This window comes from Scyliorhinus torazame, chromosome 12, assembly GCF_047496885.1.
Source record: "Scyliorhinus torazame isolate Kashiwa2021f chromosome 12, sScyTor2.1, whole genome shotgun sequence".
NCBI classification, from domain to species: domain Eukaryota; kingdom Metazoa; phylum Chordata; class Chondrichthyes; order Carcharhiniformes; family Scyliorhinidae; genus Scyliorhinus; species Scyliorhinus torazame.
In genome coordinates, this window is record NC_092718.1 from 175,466,153 (window position 1) to 175,489,139 (window position 22,987).

The window sequence follows — 22,987 nt, forward strand, 5'->3', positions numbered from 1 at the left end:
GCTTCAACGATTACAGCCATTACATTAGTGCAAGGCTGAGCTCTAGTATACTCCAAAGGAGGCATACTGACAGTGCCCTGACTCAGATTACTAGCTCCTCGCTGCACTCAACCAGATCCCACCTACTCTGTGAAAGCTCTGTCATGCCTGGGCATATGGAAGGGAGGGTGGGGAGTTACTTCAAGTCATTATTGAGGCTTTGTGACAGCAGCATGGGACAACCTGGGGATGGATTGTCTGGAATCAGCACAACCCTAGGGCTTAATAATGACTCCCTATCTTGCCAATGGAAGGTGTTCATTACAGGGTCCCACATACAAGGAGGACTGCAGAATGGATGGAGTAATCAACACTGCCTTTTTCATGACTATCAGGCAGCTGAGGAGGAGAGGAAGAGCCCATGATCATTGCCTAGGACATAGATAAGAGCCTTGCCCTGAATACTATGGGCAAGTAGAGCCCCATGAAAATCCAGATGCTGAGACTGACAGACCAACACCATGGAGGCATTTGGCTCAACCTATTGATAAGCGAAGGATAGTGCCATAGATGCCTTTGCTTATCAAGGCATGCGATGGTTCACATCTTCGGGATAAGCTGACACCGCACAGCGCGAGAGGTCATCCATAAGCGTAAAGGTGACTGCCTGGTTCAACATTTTTGCAAGTGGTCCACTCCAGGACTCCAGTGGGGACCTCTGTGGAATATCACAATCCTCAAATCAATTACATCTAAGGTTACTGATGCCCTAATTTGGCACGGTACACAATTATATTTAGTTCTCCCTGAATGAAGCCAGCAAGGATGCCAGAACAATGGAGTTTGCAGCGATGTCTGGATTCTCACCGGTGCAGTCTGCCATCAACTGCACACATGTCACTTTGAGAGCTCTCTGATGGCAACCACTACACTTCATCAACAGTAAAGATTTCCACTCTCTCAACGTGCAGCTGATCAGTAAGCACCAGAACTACATTATACAGGTCTGTGCCAGATACCTGGGAACTCCCACGTCGATTACATCTTGAGTCATTCACAGGTGCCAACGATATTCAAGGGCCCTCAGTGCCTTCAGGGTTGGCTCATCCATGGTAAAGGCTACCCCCAAAGATGTACCTAATGACACCTGTTCGGAGTCCACAGAGTGCTACAGACGGGATGTAGAATGCATTTCATACTGCAACATGCTCCTTGATTGAACAGACCATTGGCAGTTAAAGATGGGTTCCAGCTTTCTGATCCGGTCTGGTGACGCTCTCCAGTACTCTCACCAAAGGGTCTTCCACATCATTGTGGCTTTCTGCTCTCCACACAACCTAGTGCTCCAAAGGAGGGTTGAGGTTCCAGATGGAAGAGCTGCATGTCTCGTTGTATGAGAAGGCTGTTGAGAGAGGTGAGCTCAATGAGGGTGAGATGTTGAGGCCCCGGAGGACAAAGTCATAGCACAGGCCAGACGTGGCAGACGTATCTGTGAAACCCCTAAGGCCACATGGTTTCAGGACGATGATGATGATTAGTGCCTCTTTCACCTGTGCCCTTCATGTTGCCTTAACATTAAGACTGTCCGAAACATCCTCAGCACTTTAATGAAGGGCATCAATCTTTGAATGATCGGGTGTGTTGACAGCCTCATTCTTGGAAGGCTAGGCAGCCTCTGGAGTACATGGCCATTCTCTTATGGGATACGAACTCCACCAGCACACACTGGAAGTAAATTAGATATGGTACCATCGTTTGAAGCATCACTCCAAGATTTCACTGCCTATGGTGGCCACAAAGCAACAGGAGCAGCAATGTGAAGCTCACTGCACTCATGGCCATATGCCTGGAGGAGGTACAAGGTGCCTCAAGCGGAACAATCATTAATGACTGGTTCTCATGTTAATGTCTGAGGTCTGGGGTGAAATTCTCCAGTATCGGCGCGATGTCCGCCGACCGGCGCCAAAAACGGCGCTAATCAGTCCGGCATCACGCCGCCCCAAAGGTGCGGAATCCTCCGCATCTTGGGGGGCCGAGCCCTAACCTTGAGGGGCTAGGCCCGCGCCGGACTGATTTCCGCCCCACCAGCTGGCGGAAAAGGCCTTTGGTGCCCCGCCAGCTGGTGCGGAAATGACATCTCCAGGCGGCGCTTGCGCGGGAGCGTTAGCAGCCGCTCACGGCATTCCCGCGCATGCGCTATGGAGGAAATCTCTTCCGCCTCCGCCATGGTGGAGGCCGTGGCGAAGGCGGAAGGAAAAGAGTGTCCCCACGGCACAGACCCGCCCGCGGAAAAGTGGGCCCCGATCGCGGGCCAGGCCACCGTGGGGGCACCCCCCGGGGCCAGATCGCCCCGCGCCCCCCTCCAGGACCCTGGAGCCTGCCCGCGCCGCCTTATCCCGCCGGTAAGAGAGGTGGTTTAATCCATGGCGACGGGACAGGCATTCTAGCAGCGGGACTTCGGCCCGTCCGGGCTGGAGAATCGCGGGGGGGGGGGGGGGGCGCCAACCGGCGCTATTCCCGCCCCCGCCGAATCTCCGGTGCCAGAGAATTCGGCAACCGGCGGGATTCACGCCAGCCCCCGGCGATTCTCCGACCCGGCGGGGGGTCAGAGAATCTCGCCCCTGATCTGAATCTGGGGTGAGATTCTCCAACCCCCCCCCGCCGGGTCGGAGAATCGCCGGGGGCTGTCGTGAATCCCGCCCCCGCCGGTTGCCGAATTCTCCGGCACCGGATATTCGGCGGGGGCGGGAATCGCGGCGTGCCGGTTGGTGCCCCCCCCCCCCCCCGCCCCCTCCGCCCCCCCGCGATTCTCCGGCCCGGATGGGCCGAAGTCCCGCTGCTAAAATGCCTGTCCCGCCGGTGTAGATTAAACCACCTACCTTACCGGCGGTACAAGGCGGCACAGGCGGGCTCCGGGGTCCTGGGGGGTGCAAGGGGCGATCTGGCCCCGGGGGGTGCCCCCACGGTGGCCTGGCCCGCGATCGGGGCCCACCGATCCACGGGCGGGCCTATGCCGTGGGGGCACTCTTTTCCTTCCGCCTTCGCCACGGTCTCTACCATGGCGGAGGTGGAAGAGACTCCCTCCACTGCGCATGCGCGGGAATGCCATCAGCGGCCGCTAACGCTCCCGCGCATGCGCCACCCGGAGATGTCATTTCCGCGCCAGCTGGCGGGAACCAAAGTCCTTTTCCGCCAGCTGGCGGGGCGGAAATTTGTCCGGCGCGGGCCTAGCCCCTTAAGGTTGGGGCTCGGCCCCCAAAGATGCGGAGCCTTCCGCACCTTTGGGGCGGCGCGATGCCCGACTGATTTGCGCCGTTTTGGGGAAGTGGCAGAAGATTGGAGGACAGCTAATGTGGTACCACTTTTCAAGAAGGATGCTGGAAATAAACCAGGGAATTACAGACGAGTCTCACATCAGTGGTAGAGAAATTATTGGAGTAAATTTTAGAGGAGAAAGTTAATCTCACTTGGAGAGACAAGGTTTGATCAGGAATAGTCAGCATGGCTTTGTCAGAGAGAGGTAATGTCTAACGAATTTGATTGAATTTTTCGATGAGTTGATTGGGTGATAGATGATGGTAGTGCAGTTGATGTAGTTTATCTGGATTTCAATGAAACCTTTGACAAGGTCCCATGTGGGAAACTGATAAAGAAAGTAAAAGCACATTGGACCCAGGGTAACTTGGCGAGTTGGATCTAAAACTGGCTGAGTGGTAGGAGACAGAGGGTGGTGGTTGAAGGCCGTTTGTGTGACACGAGGCCAGTGTCCAGTGGCGTACCACAAGGATCAGTGCAAGGTTCCTTATTGGTCATTATATATACATATGATATAGATGAGAAAGTGGGGAGATGATCAGTAAATTTGTAGATGACACAAAGATTGGCAGGTTGGTTAATAGTGCGGAAGAAAATATAGATGGGCTGGTCAGATGGGCAGACAGTGGCTGATGGAATTTAACCCTGAAAAGTGCAAGGTGATGCACTTTGGAAGGAGTAACAAGAAAAGCAAGTTCACAAGAAATGGCAGGATGCTACGAATCTCAGAGGAATCTTGGGGTGCTTGTTCACAGATCACTGAAGGCGCAAGACAGGTTAATAGGGTAGTTAAGAAGGCATAAGGAAGGCAGCACGGTGGCACAGTGGATAGCACTGCTGCCTCACGGCGCCGAGGTCCCAGGTTCGATCCCGACTCTGGGTCACTGTCCATGTGGAGTTTGCACATTCTCCCTGTGTTTGCGTGGGTTTCATCCCCACAATCCAAAGATGTGCACGGTAGGTGGATTGGCCGCACTAAATTGCCCCTTAATTGGAAAAAATTAATTGGGTACTCCAAATTTATTTTTTAAATAGAAGGCATAAGGGATGCTTGCCTTTATCAGCTGTTCATAGGCTATAAGAGCAGGGAGGGTATGTTGGAGCTGTACAAAACTTTGGTTAGGCCACAGCTTAGTTGAAAGGTCAATAACAAGGGGGCATAATTTCAAAGTGAGGGGCAGGAGGTTTAGAGGTTATTTTAGGAATTGATTTTTACCCAGAGCGTGGTAGAAGTCTGGAATGCACTGCCCTGGAGGGTAGTAGAGCTGGGAAGCCTCACAACCTTTAAAAAGTACGTGGATGAGCACTTGAAATGTCATAACATTCAATGCTTTGAGCCAAATGCTAGAAAGTGAGATTAGTGTAGATTTAGTGTAGTTTTGTCAGAGGAGACAAATGGGCCAAAGGGCCTCTTCTGGATTGTATGACTCTATGACTCTGTCACCTCTGGAGGGCCAAAGTCTGGAGGGTCCCAGCCTAATTTGAGTGCCCTGCTGTGTGGCAGGTGCATTCTCCTCGGACTGCAGAGTTGGTGTTGATGGGGTCACAGACAGAGGAGACTTGGAAAAGCTGGGAAGCCCAGGATTGGTTGTCTCAATTTGTCCGGCTGATGCTTCCCCTCCCATTGGGTGCCCGAGTGTCCATTCCTGATCCCATGAGGGGAAAGGGCTCTGGAGATAGAACGGGGTGCCCTGTCTCCCTCTTGCCGAGTCACTGCTGGAATGCTCTAATGGTTGAAGTGATGGTGTGCAGGTCCATGCATATTTCCAGCACAACCTGCTTGAACAAGGTCTCCATGGCCACTGCCACCCTTCCAATAGTGACCATGATGTACTGGCATGTCGGTGCAACAACATCATACTGAACATGGACAGACACTTCCAACCTCTGTTCTAACCTGTGATGGCCGCTGACAACTCTGCCTGCAGTGCCCCAGTCTGTCTTTGGAGCTCCAACATCTCTCTATTGGCCAATTCCAGAGGCTTGTCATTTGACTCTGACACATCAGGCGCTTGGCCTAGTCATAGGTGGCGATGTTCGCTGATGATTTCACAATGTTCAGCAGCACCATTTGCGACCCCTCAGATACTGAAGCAGTCCATGTGCAAATGCAGCAAGACCTGAACAATATCCAGCTTGGGTTGACAAGCACAAATAACAATCGTGCCACACAAGTACCAGGCAATGACCACCATCAAAAGGAGAGAATCAAACTATCGCCCCTTCACGTTCAACTACCATTACTGAATCTCCCCACGATCAACATCCTGAGGGTTACAATTGACCGGAAACCGCAGCGGGATTCTTTCTTCTGGGGGACTAAGTCCCCACGCCGGCGGGAGAACCGGCATCAACCACTCCGGCGTCAACAGCTCCCGAAAGTGCGGTGGGGTTACTGGGTTATGGGGATAAGGTGGCGGTGTTGACCTTGGGTAGGGTGCTCTTTCCAAGAGCCGGTGCAGACTCGATGGGCCGAATGGCCTCCTTCTGCACTGTAAATTCTATGATAATCTATGAGACAAGCAGTTGCCATACCAGGCTGTGATGCCGCCAGATAGGATGCTTTCTATGGTGCATCTGTAAAAGTTGGTAAGAGCCAATGTGGACATGCCGAATTTCCTTAGTTTCCTGAGAAAGTACAGACACTGTTGTGCTTTCTTGGTTGTAGCATTGACGTGAGTGGACCAAGACAGATTGTTGGTGAAGTGCACATCGAGGAATTTGAAGCCGTCAACCATCTCCACCTCGGCCCTGTTGATGCAGACAGGGGTGTGTACGATACTTTACTTCCTGAAGTCAATGACCAGCTCTTTAGTTTTGCTGACATTGAGGGAGAGTTTGTTATTGTTACACCACTCCACTAGGTTCTCTATCTCCTTCCTGTATTCTGACTCATCGTTGTTCGAGATCCGACCCACTATGGTCGTGTCGTCAGCAAATTTGCCGATGGAGTTGGAGCCAGGTAGTGTCCTAGGCCCAACCATCTTCAGCTGCTTTATCAATGACCTTCTATTCATCATAAAGTCAGAAATGGGGATGTTTGCTGATGATTGCACAATGTTCAGCATCATTCACAACTCCTCAGATACTGAAGCAGTCCATGCCCAAAAGCATCAAGACCTGAACAATAGACTGGCTTTGGCTAACAAATAACAAGTAACATTCGCGTCACACAAGTGCAAGGCAACGATCATCTCCTACAAGAGAGGATCTAACCATCCCCGCTTGACATTGGCATTATCATCACTCCACTATTAACATCCGGATTGACCAGAAACTGAACTGGACTAGCCATATAACTGTGGCTACCAGAGCAGGTCAAAGGCTAGGAATCCTGTGGCAAGTAACTCACCTACTGACCCCCGAACGCCTGTCCACCACCTACAAGGCACAAGGCAGTGTAATGGAATACGCTCCATTTGCCTGGATGAGTGCAGCTCGAACAACATTCAAGAAGTTCAACACCATCCAGGTCACCACCACCAAAGAGCAACTAGGGGTGGGCAATAAATGCTTGCCTAGCCAGCGTTGCCCACATGTTTCCTCTTGCGTGAGAATCTAGAACTAAGGGTCACTGATTAAAAATAAGGGGTTGCCCAGTTATGACAGAGATGAGGAGAAATATTTTTTCTCAGAGGGTCGTATCTGGAAGTCTCTTCCTCAAAAATCAGTGGAATTAGAGTCTTTGAATATTTTTAAGGCAGAATTGGATAGATACCTGATAAACAAGGAGATGAAAGGTGACTGGGGGTCGGCAGGAATGTGGAATGAAGGTTTCAATTACATCTGTCTGATGCACTATCAATTACTACAAAGACGAGAGTAGTGAATAATCGAGGCTTCATTGAGCAAAGATGTGTGGCCTCCTGTAGCTGCTACCAGAACGTCACTGAACTTTGTGGTACAGCACTTGCCATTTTGGGGGGCATCACTCACCACAAGTCCTGGACTGCAGCAATTGAATGTGTGCGTGGGTGCCGTTTAAATAGGACGTCCGGAAAAATGAGCTGAGGGGTTCATGATGGGGTGGATGAATCCCAGCTCGCCCCGCCATGAGATATGGCATGCTGCACGTTTATGCATACATAATGTGCCAAAAAACAGACAACCCAGCATGGCAAGCCACCACGCAGGCTGACATGAGCCACGCCACCTTTTCTGCCCATCACCGCGCTGGGACTCAAGAGTGAACAATTCTGCACATCGTCATAATGACACCAAAGGAGGCCATTCACCTCATTGAGCCTATTCTGGTTCTCTCCAGAGCAATCCAGTCAGTCCCATTCCACACTCAATCCCCATAGGTGCCCATCCAATTTCCGTTTGAAATTATTAATCGCCTCTGCTTCCGCCACCCTCGCAGGAACAGCGGGTTCTGGGCCATTATCTCTCTCTGCAGAAAAGTTCTTCCTCACATCTTTTGCATCTCTTACCCAAAACCTTGCAACCTGTGTCCACTCCTCCTTTTACAATCATCGAATTGGATGAGTTACACCTAATATTTTTGCGGGGTGATTTGTGGCTGCTGTTGGGAAGGGTTTTGAGTAGGCTGGCAGGGGATTGAATCCCGAGTGTTGATTCAGAAGGAAGAGAAGCAAAACTGGAAATGGAAAGCAGGAAATTAGGAAGTGAATTTGGACAACAGAGGAAACAAATGTTAGAAAATAGAAACAAAGAGATTTAACAGTGGTTAACGGTATATACTTCAACGCAAGAATCAAGTGAATAAGGCACACGCTGAGAGCACAGAAGGATCTTTGGGAGTATAATTTCATGGTTATTACTGAAACATGGCTATATTAAGGGCAGGTACATTCCTGGTTGCACATTTTCAGACTAGATAGGGGGATAAAAAAGGAATGGAGTCTCGCAATACGGGTTAAAGAAGCAATTACAGCTGTGAGGAGGGATGATATGCAAAAAAATCATCAAATGAGGCCATACATGTTTACCTAAAGAACAAAAAGTGTAAATCACTTCACTGGGAGTGTACAATACGTCCCAAACAATCAGAGGAGATAGAAGAATAAATATGGAGGCACATTTCTGAGAAGCGCAAAGCTACTAGGTCAGTGATAATAAGGGTTTTCAACTACCCTAGTGTTAATCTACCAGGGACTTATCAAGGCGGACCAGGGAGTGGAGCAAGGGGACATGGCGCGGTTTCTGGAAGAGCTGGAATTTCCCCAGATGGAGGAAGCAAAGGGGCAGGCATTGGAGGAGCCCCTGTGGTTGAGGGAGGTCCGAGGGAGTATGAAGTCGGGGAAGGCCCCAGGGCAGGATGGGTACCCGGTGGAAGTTTATAAGGAATTTGCAACGGACCCGGCACCACATCAGTTGGGGGCATTTAATGAAGTGCTGGAGAAGGGGGAACTGTCGGAGACGATGATGTAAGCAGTAAGCACACTAATCCCACAAAAGGGGAAGGACGCAGTGAAATGTGGATCGTATAGGCCCATACCACTATTGAGATCAATTGGGGAGTATGGAGTGAGGCACTGCGTAGGGTAAACGGGACCTCCTCTTGTGCAAGGATGAATCTGATACAGTTTAAGGTGGTGCACAGGGTGCATATGACTCGGGCGAGAATGAGTGGGTTCTTTCAGGAGGTAGTAGTTGAGTGTGAGAGGCGTGGCGGGAGCCAACGAATCAAGTGCAAGTTTTGGGGTTGCGAAAATTTGGAAAGATTCTGGGCGGGTGTGTTCACGTTCTTAGCCAGGATAGTGGAGGAGGAGGTGGACCCGGACCCTTTGGTGGTGATATTTGCGGTATCAGAGAAACCGGAGCTCATGGAGAGGAGGAAGGCCGATGTCGTGGCCTTCGCTTCTCTGATTGCATGCTGGTGAATTTTGCTGGAGTGGCGGTCGGCATCACGACCGGTGGTAGCGGCTTGGTTGGGTGACTTACTGCAGTTGGAGAAGATAAAATATGAGTTAAGGGGCTCTGCAGGGGGGTTTGAGAAAAGGTGGGGGATGTTTGTGGCCATATTTGAGGAGCTGTTTGTCACGGGGGGGGGGGGGGGGGGGGGGGGCTGAAAAAGGGACAAAATTGTGCAGCTGTATTGTTGATTGCTGGGAAATATGTTTCCCAGAGTGTTTATTTGCTGTCACCTGTTTTGATACATGTTTGTAATAAAACTACCCTAATATTAAATGTGAAAGAATCAGTGTGAAATAGTAGAATTGTAGAAAGGTACAGAATGCTCAAAATACACTCAGGAGAATGTTTTTAGCAAGTACATAACAAGTGCAACAAGATATGTGAAAGAACTGGACCAAGCCTGGAATCTTAAGAACCTTCCCGCTGGCATGATTTTCTGATCCCACCGAAGTCAATGGAGTTTTGAACAGCTCACCATGTTTCCTGATACAGCCCCACCACAATGGGAAAATAAAATTTCACCCCAGGTTTTCAGAACTGAAACTGGGCAGGTGGAAGATGCGCAGTGGGAAAACATTAAGATCATCAATCATTTAGATTTATTGTAGTTATGGACAAGGACAAAGATGGACCAGAAGTCATAGTTTTCAACTGGGGAAAGGCAAATTTTACTAAGATGATATGTGATTCAGGCAAAAGTGGACTGGAAAGAAATCCAAAGATGTGAAGGTGGATTGGTGATGCTAAATTGCCTCGTAGTGTCCAAAGGTTAGGTGGGGTTACGGGGTTGTAGGGGGGAGGGAACCTAGGTAGGTTACTGAGAGTTGGTGCAGACTCGATGGCCGAATGGCCTCCTTCTGCACTGTAGGGTTTCAATGAAACGGTTACTCGAAGAAAAGTCAGCGCCAGAGCAATGAGAGGCATTCAAGGAGGAGATTGCGAAAGTCTCGAACAACCATGTTTCCATGAAGGAAAATGGTGGAATTGTTGCAAATTAGAGATCGAGCTGGGCGATGAAGGATGGAACACTGAAGCCTAATTTTAAAACATTTACGCTCTTATTTACAGAGTCAGGCATTGCACACTTCTAACCAACAACTCCTCTTTCAATCTGCACATAGGTGAATCCCCAATTAACATCCACCACTCGACTATGATTGACACCCAAGTGATAAATAATTAACAGATTCCCTTCTCACTATGAATAAAAATTAGACTGATGTACAACCTAAACTTCAAAGGCAAATTAAAACTTACATACTCTTCACAAAACATTATATCGCAAAATGACACTCCTGGAAGACTCGGAACAATTTCTTCATATATTCACTCCTTGTAGCAAAACGTATTCTAACAGTTGATGGCTTGAATATACCATTTAATTTTAGAGATTTCCTTTCCCTCCAACATGTATTTCAAGCTGAAAATGTCATTCAGTAATCTTTCCTTACTCATTACTTGCCATAGACAACGGTAGCGGTAGACAACGGGGGGTCAATGGATGTGGTATATCTGGATTTGGAGAAAGCTTTTGACAAGGCGCCACACAAAAGGTTGCTGCAGAAGATAAAGATGCAGAGCGTTAAGGGTAAAGTAGTAGCATAGATAGAGGATTGCTTAATTAATAGAAAGCAAAGTGTGGGGATTAATGGGTGTTTCTCTGGTTGGCAATTAGTAGCTAGTGGTGTCCCTCAGAGATCAGTGTTGGGCCCACAATTGTTCACAATTTACATAAATGATTTGGAGTTGGGGACCAAGTGCAATGTGTCCAGGTTTGCAGACGACACTAAGATGAGTGATAAAGCAAAAAGTATAGAGGATACTGGAAGTCTGTAGAGGGATTTGGAGAATTTAAGTAAATGGGCTAGGGTCTGGCAAATGGAATACAATGTTGACAAATGTGAGGTTATCCATTTTGGTAGGAATAACAGCAAAAGGGATTATTATTTAAATGATAAAATATTAAAACATACTGCTGTGCAGAGGGACCTGGGTGTCCTCGTGCATGAGTCGCAAAACGTCGGTTTACAGGTGCAACAGGTGATTAAGAAGGCGAATGGAGTTTTGTCCTTCATTGCCAGAGGGATGGAGTTTAAGACTAGGGAGGTTATGCTGCAACTGTATAAGGTGTTAGTGAGGCCACACCTGAAGTATTGTGTTTAGTTTTGTTCTCCTTCCCTGAGAAAGGACGTAATGGTGCTGGAGGATGTGCAGAGGAGATTCCCTAGGTTAATCCCAGAGTTGAGGGGGTCGGATTACAAGGAGAGGTTGAGTAGACTGGGACTGTACTCATTGGAATTTAGAAGGATGCAGGGGGGATCTTTATTAACATCGAACCCCCTCCCCCCCCCCCCCTCCCAGAATCCCCATGCGGGGGGAATCTTATAGAAACATATTAAATTATGAAGGGAATAGATAGGATAGATGCGGCCAGGTTGTTTCCACTGGCAGGTGAAAGCAGAACTCGGGGGCATAGCCTCAAAATAAGGGGGAGTAGATTTAGGAGGAACATCTTCACCCAAAGGGTTGTGAATCTATGGAATTCCCTGCCCAGTGAAGCAGTTGAGGCTCCTTCATTAAATATTTTCAAGATAAAGATAGATAGTTTTTTGAAAGATAAAGGAATAAAGGGTTATGGTGTTCGGGCTGGAAAGTGGAGCTGAGTCCACAAGAGATCAGCCATGATCTTACTGAATGGTGCAGCAGGCTCGAATGACCAGATGATCTACTCCTGCTCCTAGTTCTTATGTTCTTATGTAATCCCACAAGGATGATTATCTACATAATGTTCGATGGGGATGCTATCCAATATACAGAACATCACTTAAAATGTTAGCAAAATAGAATCCCAAATCTTCTGCCTTCAGAAGACCCAGTATTTCAGCAGCCATTGTACTTTTTAATTCCTTAGCTTCTCAAGTTAAAACGGCATTATTTTCATTTTCATCAATAAGAAATATGAAACCAGCTGCATTAGACAAACCAGAGTGTGAAGCATCATTAAAAATAACTAGGATCGGGGCAGCATGGTGGCGCAGTGGTTAGTGCTGCTGCCTCACGGTGCCGAGGTCCCATGTTCGATCCCGGCTCTGGGTCACTGTCCATGTGGAGTTTGCACATTCCCCCGCGTTTGCGTGGGTTTCACCCACCCAACCCAAAGATGTACAAGATAGGTGGCTTGGCCACGCTAAATTCCCCTTAATTGGAAAAATGAATTGGGTACTCTAAATTTATATTTTAAAAAATAACTAGGTTCATGTTCTTTGGATTATCTAAGGACGGGAACTTCTTTGGGTCATCTAAGGATGGGAACTTAAGTTTGTATTGCACCAGACTTAGTTTTTGTAATATTTCCATTGTCGTTGAAATATCCTCTACTTTGTGGTGTTTCCTCGAAAGCTAGCATCTGGCTGAGTTTGAGTGCTTAACCAGTTCAACTGACTGATGACACTTTGCTCTTTCCCTTGAGATATAACACCACCTTTCAGTGATGACCTGTATTGATTAATTAGGATGGGTGCAATACTCTTGAAATAATTTTGATTTAATTGAGATACATAAGAATATGAGGGGCCCAGTTAGAGTGGATAGGAAGGTCTTCATTCTTTTAGTAGAGAGGTCAGTAATCAAAGGGAATAGATGCAAAGCAATTGGGTGAAAGTTCAGAGGTGAATTGAGGAGAATCTTTCTTACTCAAAGGATTATGAGGGGTCTGGAACTTACTGACCAGAGGTAAGGTAAAGTCGCTATAATCCCCGATGACCATAGGCTGCTTTCCCCTTTGAGGGGGAGAGCTGACTGCTGGTGGTTTAACCTGAGGATCACCACACCTCAGGCGAGGGGCAAGGTTGAGAAGGCCGGCCTTCATGAATAACCTTACTGACTAAGGTGTTGGTAGAGACAGAAAAACTAATTGCAACTAGCAAGCACTAGGATATAGACTGTATATCCAGCAAGCGCTGGAGGCTGGATAGCTGTTTTTCAAGAGGCACAAACAGAAGGCCCAAATGGCCTCACACGTGTCCTCAATTTCTATGACTCCATGATGCAAAGAACTTCTGACACTGTTCCATCAGCTACTGACGCCTAGGTGCTTACAATTACCCACCTCATAGACCTGTGGCCACTTAGCAGTTGAGTATATTGAAAACAGATCAGTAGGTTTTGGGATTATGAGGGAGGTGAGATAGATCAAGAAGGTGGAGTTAAGGTAGGAGATCAGCCATGATTTTATTGAATGGTAGACCAGGCTCAGAGGATCAAATGTCCTACTGCTGTTCCTATTTCTTTTATTCCTAAGAGTGCCCGGAACAGGTGGGAATAATATTACAATTAGAGTCAGGACATCCAGGAGTGATGCCTGAAATTAATGCATACAATGGATATTGGAAAACTGAAACTTACTTCCCCAGAAAGCAGTTGAGGCTCGGTCAATTGAACATTTCAGAACTGAGACTTTGTTTGACAAGAGCATTAACAGGTATGGAACCTAGACAGTTGTGGAAAGTACAAGGCGGCACAGCCATGATGTAACTGATTGGCAGCACAGACCCAAGAGGCTGAATGGCCTGCTCCTGTTGCTACGTTCTTATATTCCTATTAACTACCTTGCTGAGGCGGTACGGATACATAGGAGCACGAGTGAAATTCTCCCGACTCAATTGAATGGATCCCAGTAGCGAGGTGATATTGACAATTGCTGCCTTGTTACAGCTCATCCCTTCCAAATGCAAAGCTTGTGCTGCCTTCTTCAAACTGGGTAGAAAAGCCTGATCACAAAAAATATAAAACAGAATGAACAACAAGAGAATTCACGTGTGCTGGAAATAAAGGTGATTCAAATTGAATGAGATGTTTAGCCTGCTCCCCGGCAGTGCAGTGAGGCCTGTACTGAGAATGGCAACATCCTCTTTTGTCCAATTGTTCCTCTGAAACAAACACCACTGAAGAATTTATCTTCAATAGTTAGGGCGATCACTTCTCAAAGATCAGGAACTGAAGGTACCAAGTTCCATTCCTTTCCCATTAGGAACTAATCTGTGACTACTCCTGTGGGCACCTCAGAGCCAAAATCCCAGAAAAGTATCAGCAGAGAACTGAAGATGATCATTGGCAGGACCGGAATATATTGAGAAGGTGGTGGTGGTGTTTGTCATGTTGTCTTGTGGTGAAGGCCTTCCCACAATGGCAGCCTGCTCAATTTACAACTTTTTGAGTTTGTGACTTGATTTTTCTTTCTTTCAAATTTCCACAGCTCCTCTCTTGAAAGCACTGACTTCCCCTGAGGTACAGCACCATAAGGTGCCCCTGTACTTCCCCTGGCCTGCCAGTCTTTATTCCAACACCGTTCCCTTTGTTTACTTAATGGGTCCCATGAGGTTAAAGGTCCAGGAAGTATTGTTTCCACACAAAACTCATCGGGCTTGACTCTAATACCTCCATGACCAAATATTCAGCAGACACTTGCTGCCTGGGTTAAACCATAAACGTCAGCCATCTGGTCAAGGCACAGAGAGCTCCTATCAGCCTTCAAATTATATTACAGTAGGATTCACAGTGTTCAAGACGGAACTAGTATCTAAAGAAGGCGATCGAAAACTAGAGAAAAAGAATAAGATTAATTCATAGCAGCCATATGAATCCAGTCAAGCTCCTACGGAACTCATTTACCTTGCTCACCAATAGGGGACCAACCACATTTGTTCGAAACACTGCCATCATGTCCTCAGCAGTGAGGGTTTCCAGAGTTGCATAAGAGTTGATTCCAGCATTGTTGATAAGTAAGTTGAGTCCAGTTGTGCCAAGGCTTGTTTCCACTGCCTCCACAGCTTTTTGGATGTTGGCTGAATCTGTAACATCTTAAAAATGAACAATAAGATCTTGGAGGGGATACAATGGCAAACAGACAGGCAACACATCCAGCAGTTTTATTATTGCTGTACAAGGTGTTGGTCAGCCCCTTCCTGGAGTCCTGCTGCAGTTTCCTGGGAAGATAAAGATGGGTGTGATGACTTGTCACAAGTTACTGTGGTATACTATGAAACAGACTTGTGTGTATGTGTGTGTGTGTGTGTGTGTGGTGGTGGTGGGGTGGGGGGGCGGTGACTAGTTTGATTAGTTTGAACACAGTTAGACGGCAAGGTTTAATAACATCAAAAAGGCGTTAGGTGTGGAAGCAAATGTTTGGAAGTGGAAATTGAGCAGCATGAATGGAAATTTGCAATAAGAAAATAAGGGAAATGACTTGAAGTTAACTATTGCATTTCAAAAGGAACATGCACAATTGGAGTGGATTGTAAGTGAAATAAAGCAAAGTATTAAGTTGATGTTTATCCCAAAGTAATGGCTATAACAAAACATGAAAGACGTGTAAATTCTGCGAAAAAGAACCTCTAAAGGAAGGTGAAACAATAGAGTTAACGATGAAAGAGCAAAATCATGTTTAGAGAGTGATGGAAGATTGTATCAGTAGGTGTGACTATGAGATCCAAAAGCAGTGTATGTTGGAAACAGGCACGTGGAAAAGCAATTGCCGCCACCGTTTAAGAAAAGTGTTTGTGTCTACAAAGTTTTGAGACAAGTTTTGGATTCTCGGTGTTGGATGAGAGAGAAAGAAAAGTCTGCGGATGATTATCCCCAGAGCAACAGAGATTTGTGGTTCATATTACTGGAATTTTGAGGACTGGTGTCTAAAGTGATGTTTAGGTCTGAGTTAATTAAACAGAAACCTTTTGGGGAATGACTGTAGAAGTACTGTTAACGGTTTAATATGATTTTGTGTCTTTAAGTTTTTTCCTTTTTTAAAATAAATGTTTAAATTTAGTTTTTAAAATCTTCGCAAGTGGTTTGAATGTCTTTCTCCTGACTTCACATGCCTTCTCATAAAACAACAAATTGCAAATTGGTGTTCAAAACTGAACAAGGATGTAAAGAAGGAAAAACCAAACACTTGACTGCTTTGAATAAGCTTCTTCAGTTTCCCTTTGGGATTTGACAGCTTGGCACTTAACACATTCCATATCATTACATGAGGCAATAGAAATGATTCTATTACCTTTCTAAACTTGCTTCTCGGCTTTGAATGGTGATTGAAAGTCCCACCTTGGCTTCTCTCCAAAATCCCCTTGGTTAACTCTGTCCCATTAATTGTACATTTACAAGGGTGGCATGATGCACAGTGGTTAGCACAGCTGCCTCACAATGTCAAGGATCCATTCCACTCTCCGCGTGGAGTTTGCACATTCTCCTCGTGTCTGCGTGGGTCACACCCCCACAACTCAAAGGTGTGCATTTACAATGTGTATTTTCTTTTTTTTTAAATTATTTTTATTCAGATTTTTATCAAAACATACTTTTTGCATAACCATTAACAATATTTAACAAAACAAGGTAAACGTTAACATTATATAAAGAAAAAAGAACAAAAATATGCAACATTCTCCCCCCCCCACCCCCGGATTGCTGCTGCTGCTGACATTTTAGTGCTCTCCTGGAAAGTCAATGAACGGCTGCCACCTCCGAGAGAATCCCGTCATGGACCCTCTCAAGGCAAACTTTATTTTCTCGAGACTGAGAAACCCAGTTTGTCACCAATCCAGGTCTCCACAGTCGGGGGCTTCGAGTCCCTCCACATTAAAACGACCCGTCTCCGGGCTACCAGGGAGGCAAAGGCCAAGACAACAAAGAACAAAGAACAAAGAAATGTACAGCACAGGAACAGGCCCTTCGGCCCTCCAAGCCCGTGCCGACCATACTGCCCGACTAAACTACAATCTTCTACACTTCCTGGGTCCGTATCCTTCTATTCCCATCCTATTCATATATTTGTCAAGATGCCCCTTAAATGTCCCTATCGTCCCTGCCTCCACTACCTCCTCCGGTAGTGAGTTCCAGGCACCCACTACCCTCTGCGTAAAAAACTTGCCTCGTACATCTACTCTAAACTTTGCCCCTCTCACCTTAAACCTATGCCCCCTAGTAATTGACCCCTCTACCCTGGGGAAAAGCCTCTGACTATCCACTCTGTCTATGCCCCTCATAATTTTGTATACCTCTATCAGGTCGCCCCTCAACCTCCTTCGTTCCAGTGAGAACAAACCGAGTTTATTCAATCGCTCCTCATAGCTTATGCCCTCCATACCAGGCAACATTCTGGTAAATCTCTTCTGCACCCTCTCTAAAGCCTCCACATCCTTCTGGTAGTGTGGCGACCAGAATTGAACACTATACTCCAAGTGTGGCCTAACTAAGGTTCTATACAGCTGCAACATGACTTGCCAATTCTTATACTCAATGCCCCGGCCAATGAAGGCAAGCATGCCGTATGCCTTCTTGACTACCTTCTCCACCTGTGTAGCCCCTTTCAGTGATCTGTGGACCTGTACTCCTAGATCTCTTTGACTTTCAATACTCTTGAGGGTTCTACCATTCACTGTATATTCCCTACCTGCATTAGCCCTTCCAAAATGCATTACCTCACATTTGTCCAGGTTAAACTCCATCTGCCATCTCTCCGCCCAAGTCTCCAGACAATCTAAATCCTGCTGTATCCTCAGACAGTCCTCATCGCTATCCGCAATTCCACCAACCTTTGTGTCGTCTGCAAACTTACTAATCAGACCAGTTACATTTTCCTCCAAATCATTTATATATACTACAAAGAGCAAAGGTCCCAGCACTGATCCCTGTGGAACACCACTGGTCACAGCCCTCCAATTAGAAAAGCATCCCTCCATTGCTACCCTCTGCCTTCTATGGCCTAGCCAGTTCTGTATCCACCTTGCCAGTTCACCCCTGATCCCGTGTGACTTCACCTTTTGTACCAGTCTACCATGAGGGACCTTGTCAAAGGCCTTACTGAAGTCCATATAGACAACATCTACTGCCCTACCTGCATCAATCATCTTAGTGACCTCCTCGAAAAACTCTATCAAGTTAGTGAGACACGACCTCCCCTTCACAAAACCGTGCTGCCTCTCACTAATACGTCCATTTGCTTCCAAATGGGAGTAGATCCTGTCTCGAAGAATTCTCTCCAGTAATTTCCCTACCACTGAAGTAAGGCTCACCGGCCTGTAGTTCCCGGGATTATCCCTGCCACCCTTCTTAAACAGAGGAACAACATTGGCTATTCTCCAGTCCTCCGGGACATCCCCTGAAGACAGCGAGGATCCAAAGATTTCTGTCAAGGCCTCAGCAATTTCCTCTCCAGCCTCCTTCAGTATTCTGGGGTAGATCCCATCCGGCCCTGGGGACTTATCTACCTTAATATTTTTTAAGACACCCAACACCTCGTCTTTTTGGATCACAATGTGACCCAGGCTATCTACACCCCCTTCTCCAGACTCAACATCTACCAATTCCTTCTCTTTGGTGAAGAGACCTCGGCCTCTTTCGCTTCCTGAACTCCCGGTTCGTCTGACACACCAAAGATCGCTATCTCTGGACTCGGCACCACCCCCGTGTCTAGGATCTTGGACATTGCCTGAGCAAATCCCTGCCAGAATCCTTTAAGAGCCGGACATGCCTAGAACATATGGACATGGTTCGCTGGGCTTCTCGCACACCTCGCACATCTATCCTCAACCCCAAAGAACTTGCTCATTCTCGCTGCCGTCATGTGTGCCCGATGGACCACCTTAAACTGAATTAAGCTAAGCCTGGCACATGATGAGGAGGAATTAACCCTGCCTAGGGCATTAGCCCACAAGCCCGCATCCAGCTCCCCGCCTAGCTCCTCCTCCCACTTGCCCTTAAGTTCCCCCACTGGGGCTTCCTCCGCCTCCTGTAGTTCTTGGTAGATGTCCGACACCTTCCGCTCCCCTACCCAGGTGCTGGAGACCACCCTATCTTGTATCCTACATGGGGGTAGCAACGGAAATGTCACCACCTGTTTTTTAAGAAAGACACGTACCTGAAGGCATTTCCAGGGAGCAAATTAAATTTCTCCTGCAGCGCTTTCAAGCTGGGAAAAGTCCCATCTATGAACAGACCCCCATCCTTTTAATACCTGCCCTATGCCAACTTTGAAACCCTCCGTCTATCTTACCCGGGACAAATCTGTGATTGTTGCGTATCACGGTCCAAACTGAGGCTCCTTCCACCCCCCTGTGCCTTCTCCACTGACCGCAGATCCTTAGTGCCGCTGCCACCACCGGACTTGAGGAGTAGCGCGCCGGCAAGAACGGCAGAGGTGCCGTTACGAATGCCCCTAAGCTGGTGCCTTTGCATGAGGCCGCCTCTGACCGCTCCCACGTTGACCCCTCTCCCAATACCCATTTCCTAATCATGGCTATATTAGCCGCCCAATAGTAGCTGCAAACATTTGGCAGCGCCAGTCACCCACCCCCCCCCACCCTCCCTACCCCCGACTGCACTCCAGATACAGTCTCTTTATTCGCGGGGTCTTATTTGCCCATACAAATCCCGAAATGATCTTGTTCACCCGCTTAAAGAAGGACTTAGGGATGAAGATGGGAAGGCACTGGAAGACAAACAGAAATCTGGGGAGGACCGTCATCTTAACAGTCTGCACCCTCCCCACTAGAGAAAGCGGGAGCATGTCCCACCTTTTAAAGTCCCCTCCATCTACTCTACCAACCGGTATAAGTTAAGCTTGTGGAGGGCATCCCAGTTCCTAGCCACCTGTATACCTAGGTACCGAAAGCTCTTAAGCGGCAGCTCTCCCAGTCTCTTCTCCTGCCCTTTAGCTTGGATCACGAACATCTCGCTTTTCTTCTCGTTTAATTTGTACCCCGAAAAATTGCCGAAGTCCCTCAAAATCTGCATGACCGCCCCCATCCCCACTGTGGGTCCGAAATATACAGGAGCAGGTCATCCACATAAAGCGAGACCCGCTGCTTCCACCCCCCCCCCCCCACCCCCGCCCGAACCAAACCCTGCCAGTTCTTTGAAGCCCGCAGTGCTCTGGCCAACGGCTCTATTGCAAGGATGAATAATAACGGGGAGAGGGGGCATCCCTGCCTCGTCCCTCAATGGAGCCTAAAATATTCCGACCTCACCCTGTTCGTGCATACACTTGCTACGGGGGCCTGATAAAGTAGGTGGACCCACCCTATGAATTCCTCACTGAATCCAAACCCTCTGAGCGTTTCCCACAGGTACTCCCATTCCACCCGGTCAAAGGCTTTCTCTGCATCCATCGCAGCCACTACTTCTGCCTCCCGTCCTTCTGAGGGCATCATAATAATGTTTAGGAGCCTCCGTACATTGGAGTTCAGTTGCCTGCTCTTAACGAAGCCTGTCCGATCCTCCCTTATCACCCCTGGGACACAGTCCTCAATTCTAGCGGCCAAAATCTTGGCAGCAATTTGGCATCCACGTTCAAGAGCGATATCTGTCTATAGGACCCACATTGTAGCGGATCTTTCTCCTGTTTGAGAATGAGTGAAATCGAAGCCTGTGACATTGTTGGGGGGAGAGTTCCTCTTTCTTTAGCCTCGTTAGAAGACCTTAGCAGGAGTGGACGCAACAGTTCCGAAAATTTCTTGTAGAATTCTACAGGATAGCCGTCCGGCCCCGGGGCCTTGCACGACTGCATACTCCCTAGGCCCTTAACAATCTCCTCCAACTCTATTGGGGCCCCCAGTCCGTCCACCAGGTCCTCTTCTACCTTTGGAAACCTCAATTGGTCCATGAATTGCTTCATCCCTTCTCCCCCCGCCGGGGGTTCTGACTCGTACAGTTTACCATAAAACACCCTAAAGACTTTGTTCACCCCTCTGGGTCCAAGACCGTGTTACCATCCTTATCCCGAACTTCCCCAATTTCCCTGGCCACCTCCCTCCTACGAAGTTGGTGCGCCAGCATACTATTCGCTTTCTCCCCATATTCATAGACTGCCCCTTTTACCTTCCTCAGCTGTGCTACCGCTTTCCCTGTGGTCAACAGATCAAACTCCTCCTGCAATCTCCGGCGCTCCTTCAATAGCCCCGTCTCGGGGGTCACCGTGTAACTCGTGTCTACTCTGACTATCTCCTCAACTAACCTCTCTCTCTCCGCTTTCTTTCTTCTTCCTATGGGATCTGATAGAAATGAACTCCCGTCTAATAACTGCCTTCAAAGCCTCCCAAACCGTAGTCGCTGTTACCTCCCCCGTATCATTTTTTTCCAAGTAGTCTTGAATGTTCCTCTTTATCCGCCTACAAACCTCGTCATCCACTAGCAGTCCCACATCTAGCCTCCAGAGTGGGCGCTGTCCTCTCTCTTCACCAAGTACAAATCCACCCAGTGCGGAGCATGGTCAGAGACTGCAATGGCTGAATATTCCGTCCCCTCCATCCTTGGGATTAACGCCCTGCTCACAACAAGAAAATCTATACGAGAATAGACTTTGTGGACGTGGGAGAATAGACTTTGTGGACCCCCATGATCAAATTATGTGAGTCTAAGTCCGGAATTTTACCCAGCATGAGTCTCATGAATTCCACGTCATCCCAGTTCGGGGCGTAGACGTTCACTAGCACCACCCGGGTCCCCTCCAGCTTCCCACTCACCATTATGTATCTGCCCCCTTTATCAGCCACAATACTCCCTGCCTCGAATGCCACCAGTTTGCTGACCAGAATTGCTACCCCTCTGGTCTTTGAATCCAGCCCCGAATGGAACACCTGGCCCACCCACCCCTTTCTCAATCTTGTTTGATCTGCGAGTTTTAGATGCATCACCTGTAGCATGGCTACGTCTGCCTTTGACCCCTTTAGATGCGAGAACACGCGAGCCCTCTTGACCGGCCCATTCAGTCCCCTCACATTCCACGTGATCAGCCTGGACGGGGGGGCTAACCACGAGCCAGCCACGAGCCCGCGTCTCCCGCTTACAATGTGTATTTTCAACTGATCTGTAACATTCTTCATTTTTTTCAAATCTAAAATTCCATTTTGCATTTACCTACTCTACTTAGAAGTATTTTGTTGCATCTTCTATCTCTTCTGTCTCCCTATTTTAGAATTATTTGCAAGTTTCGTCAATTTAGGACTGTTTTCAGGGGAGAAAGTACCCTACAGGGCTCTGCTTTTCCCCCAGTCTGACACTGATGCATGCAAAGCTCCACTCTACACCTCCAGGTCTAATGTGATTCTTTCCATGAGGATGCTTAGTTTTGCAATGTTTAAACATTTTGAAAGTTGAAAGGTGAAATAAGCATAAAGGGGTGAGGAGTTCCACTATATAGTTTAATTCTGTAACACCTCAAAGGGACATGGGAGTCTTTACGATCTGTCAGCCAAGTATTTCCCTTCAACCTCCATGTTGGGCAGGATTTCCTTTCTGGCTTCCTATCGGGTGACATCTTCCCTACTACCTCCATGTTGAGTAGCGATCCTTTTCTTGACCTGATTGAAAGAATACTTTCAATACTTCACAGCTCAAGGGTCCCAGGTTCGATTTCCGGCTGGGTCACTGTCTGTTCTTCCCGTGTCTGCGTGGGTTTCCTCCGGGTGCTCCGGTTTCCTTCCACAGTCCAAAGATGTGCGGGTTAGGTGGATTGGCCATGCTAAATTGCCCTTAGTGTCCGGAAAATGTTAAGTGGGGGTTACTGGGTTACGGGGATAGGGTAGATACATGGGCTTCAGTAGGGTGCTCAAAAAGGGCTGGTGCAGACTCGATGGGCCGAATGGGCTCCTTCTGCCCTGTAAATTCTATGATAATACAAGAACACAAGGATTGGGAGGATGCATATGGTATTTGTCCACCCGAACCTCCTCCGCCTTTCAATAAGATCATGGCTGATCTGATTGTTGCCTTAACTCCACTTTCCCCTCTGTCCCTTGTCTACCTTGGTGATCAAATATCG

At 47.7% G+C, this 22,987-nt stretch overlaps 1 protein-coding gene across 1 annotated transcript in view; it reads right to left on the reverse strand.

Moving 5' to 3' along the window:
• Positions 1-22,987, reverse strand: part of LOC140387259 (C-signal-like) — a 46,657-nt gene that overhangs the window by 19,004 nt on the left and 4,666 nt on the right. The window contains exons 2-3 of the mRNA XM_072470216.1: positions 14,845-15,032; positions 13,782-13,943 (exon numbers count right to left, since the gene is read on the reverse strand). Of these exons, the coding sequence (XP_072326317.1) occupies positions 13,782-13,943; positions 14,845-15,032 (350 nt within the window). The remainder of the gene's footprint in view (positions 1-13,781; positions 13,944-14,844; positions 15,033-22,987) is intronic.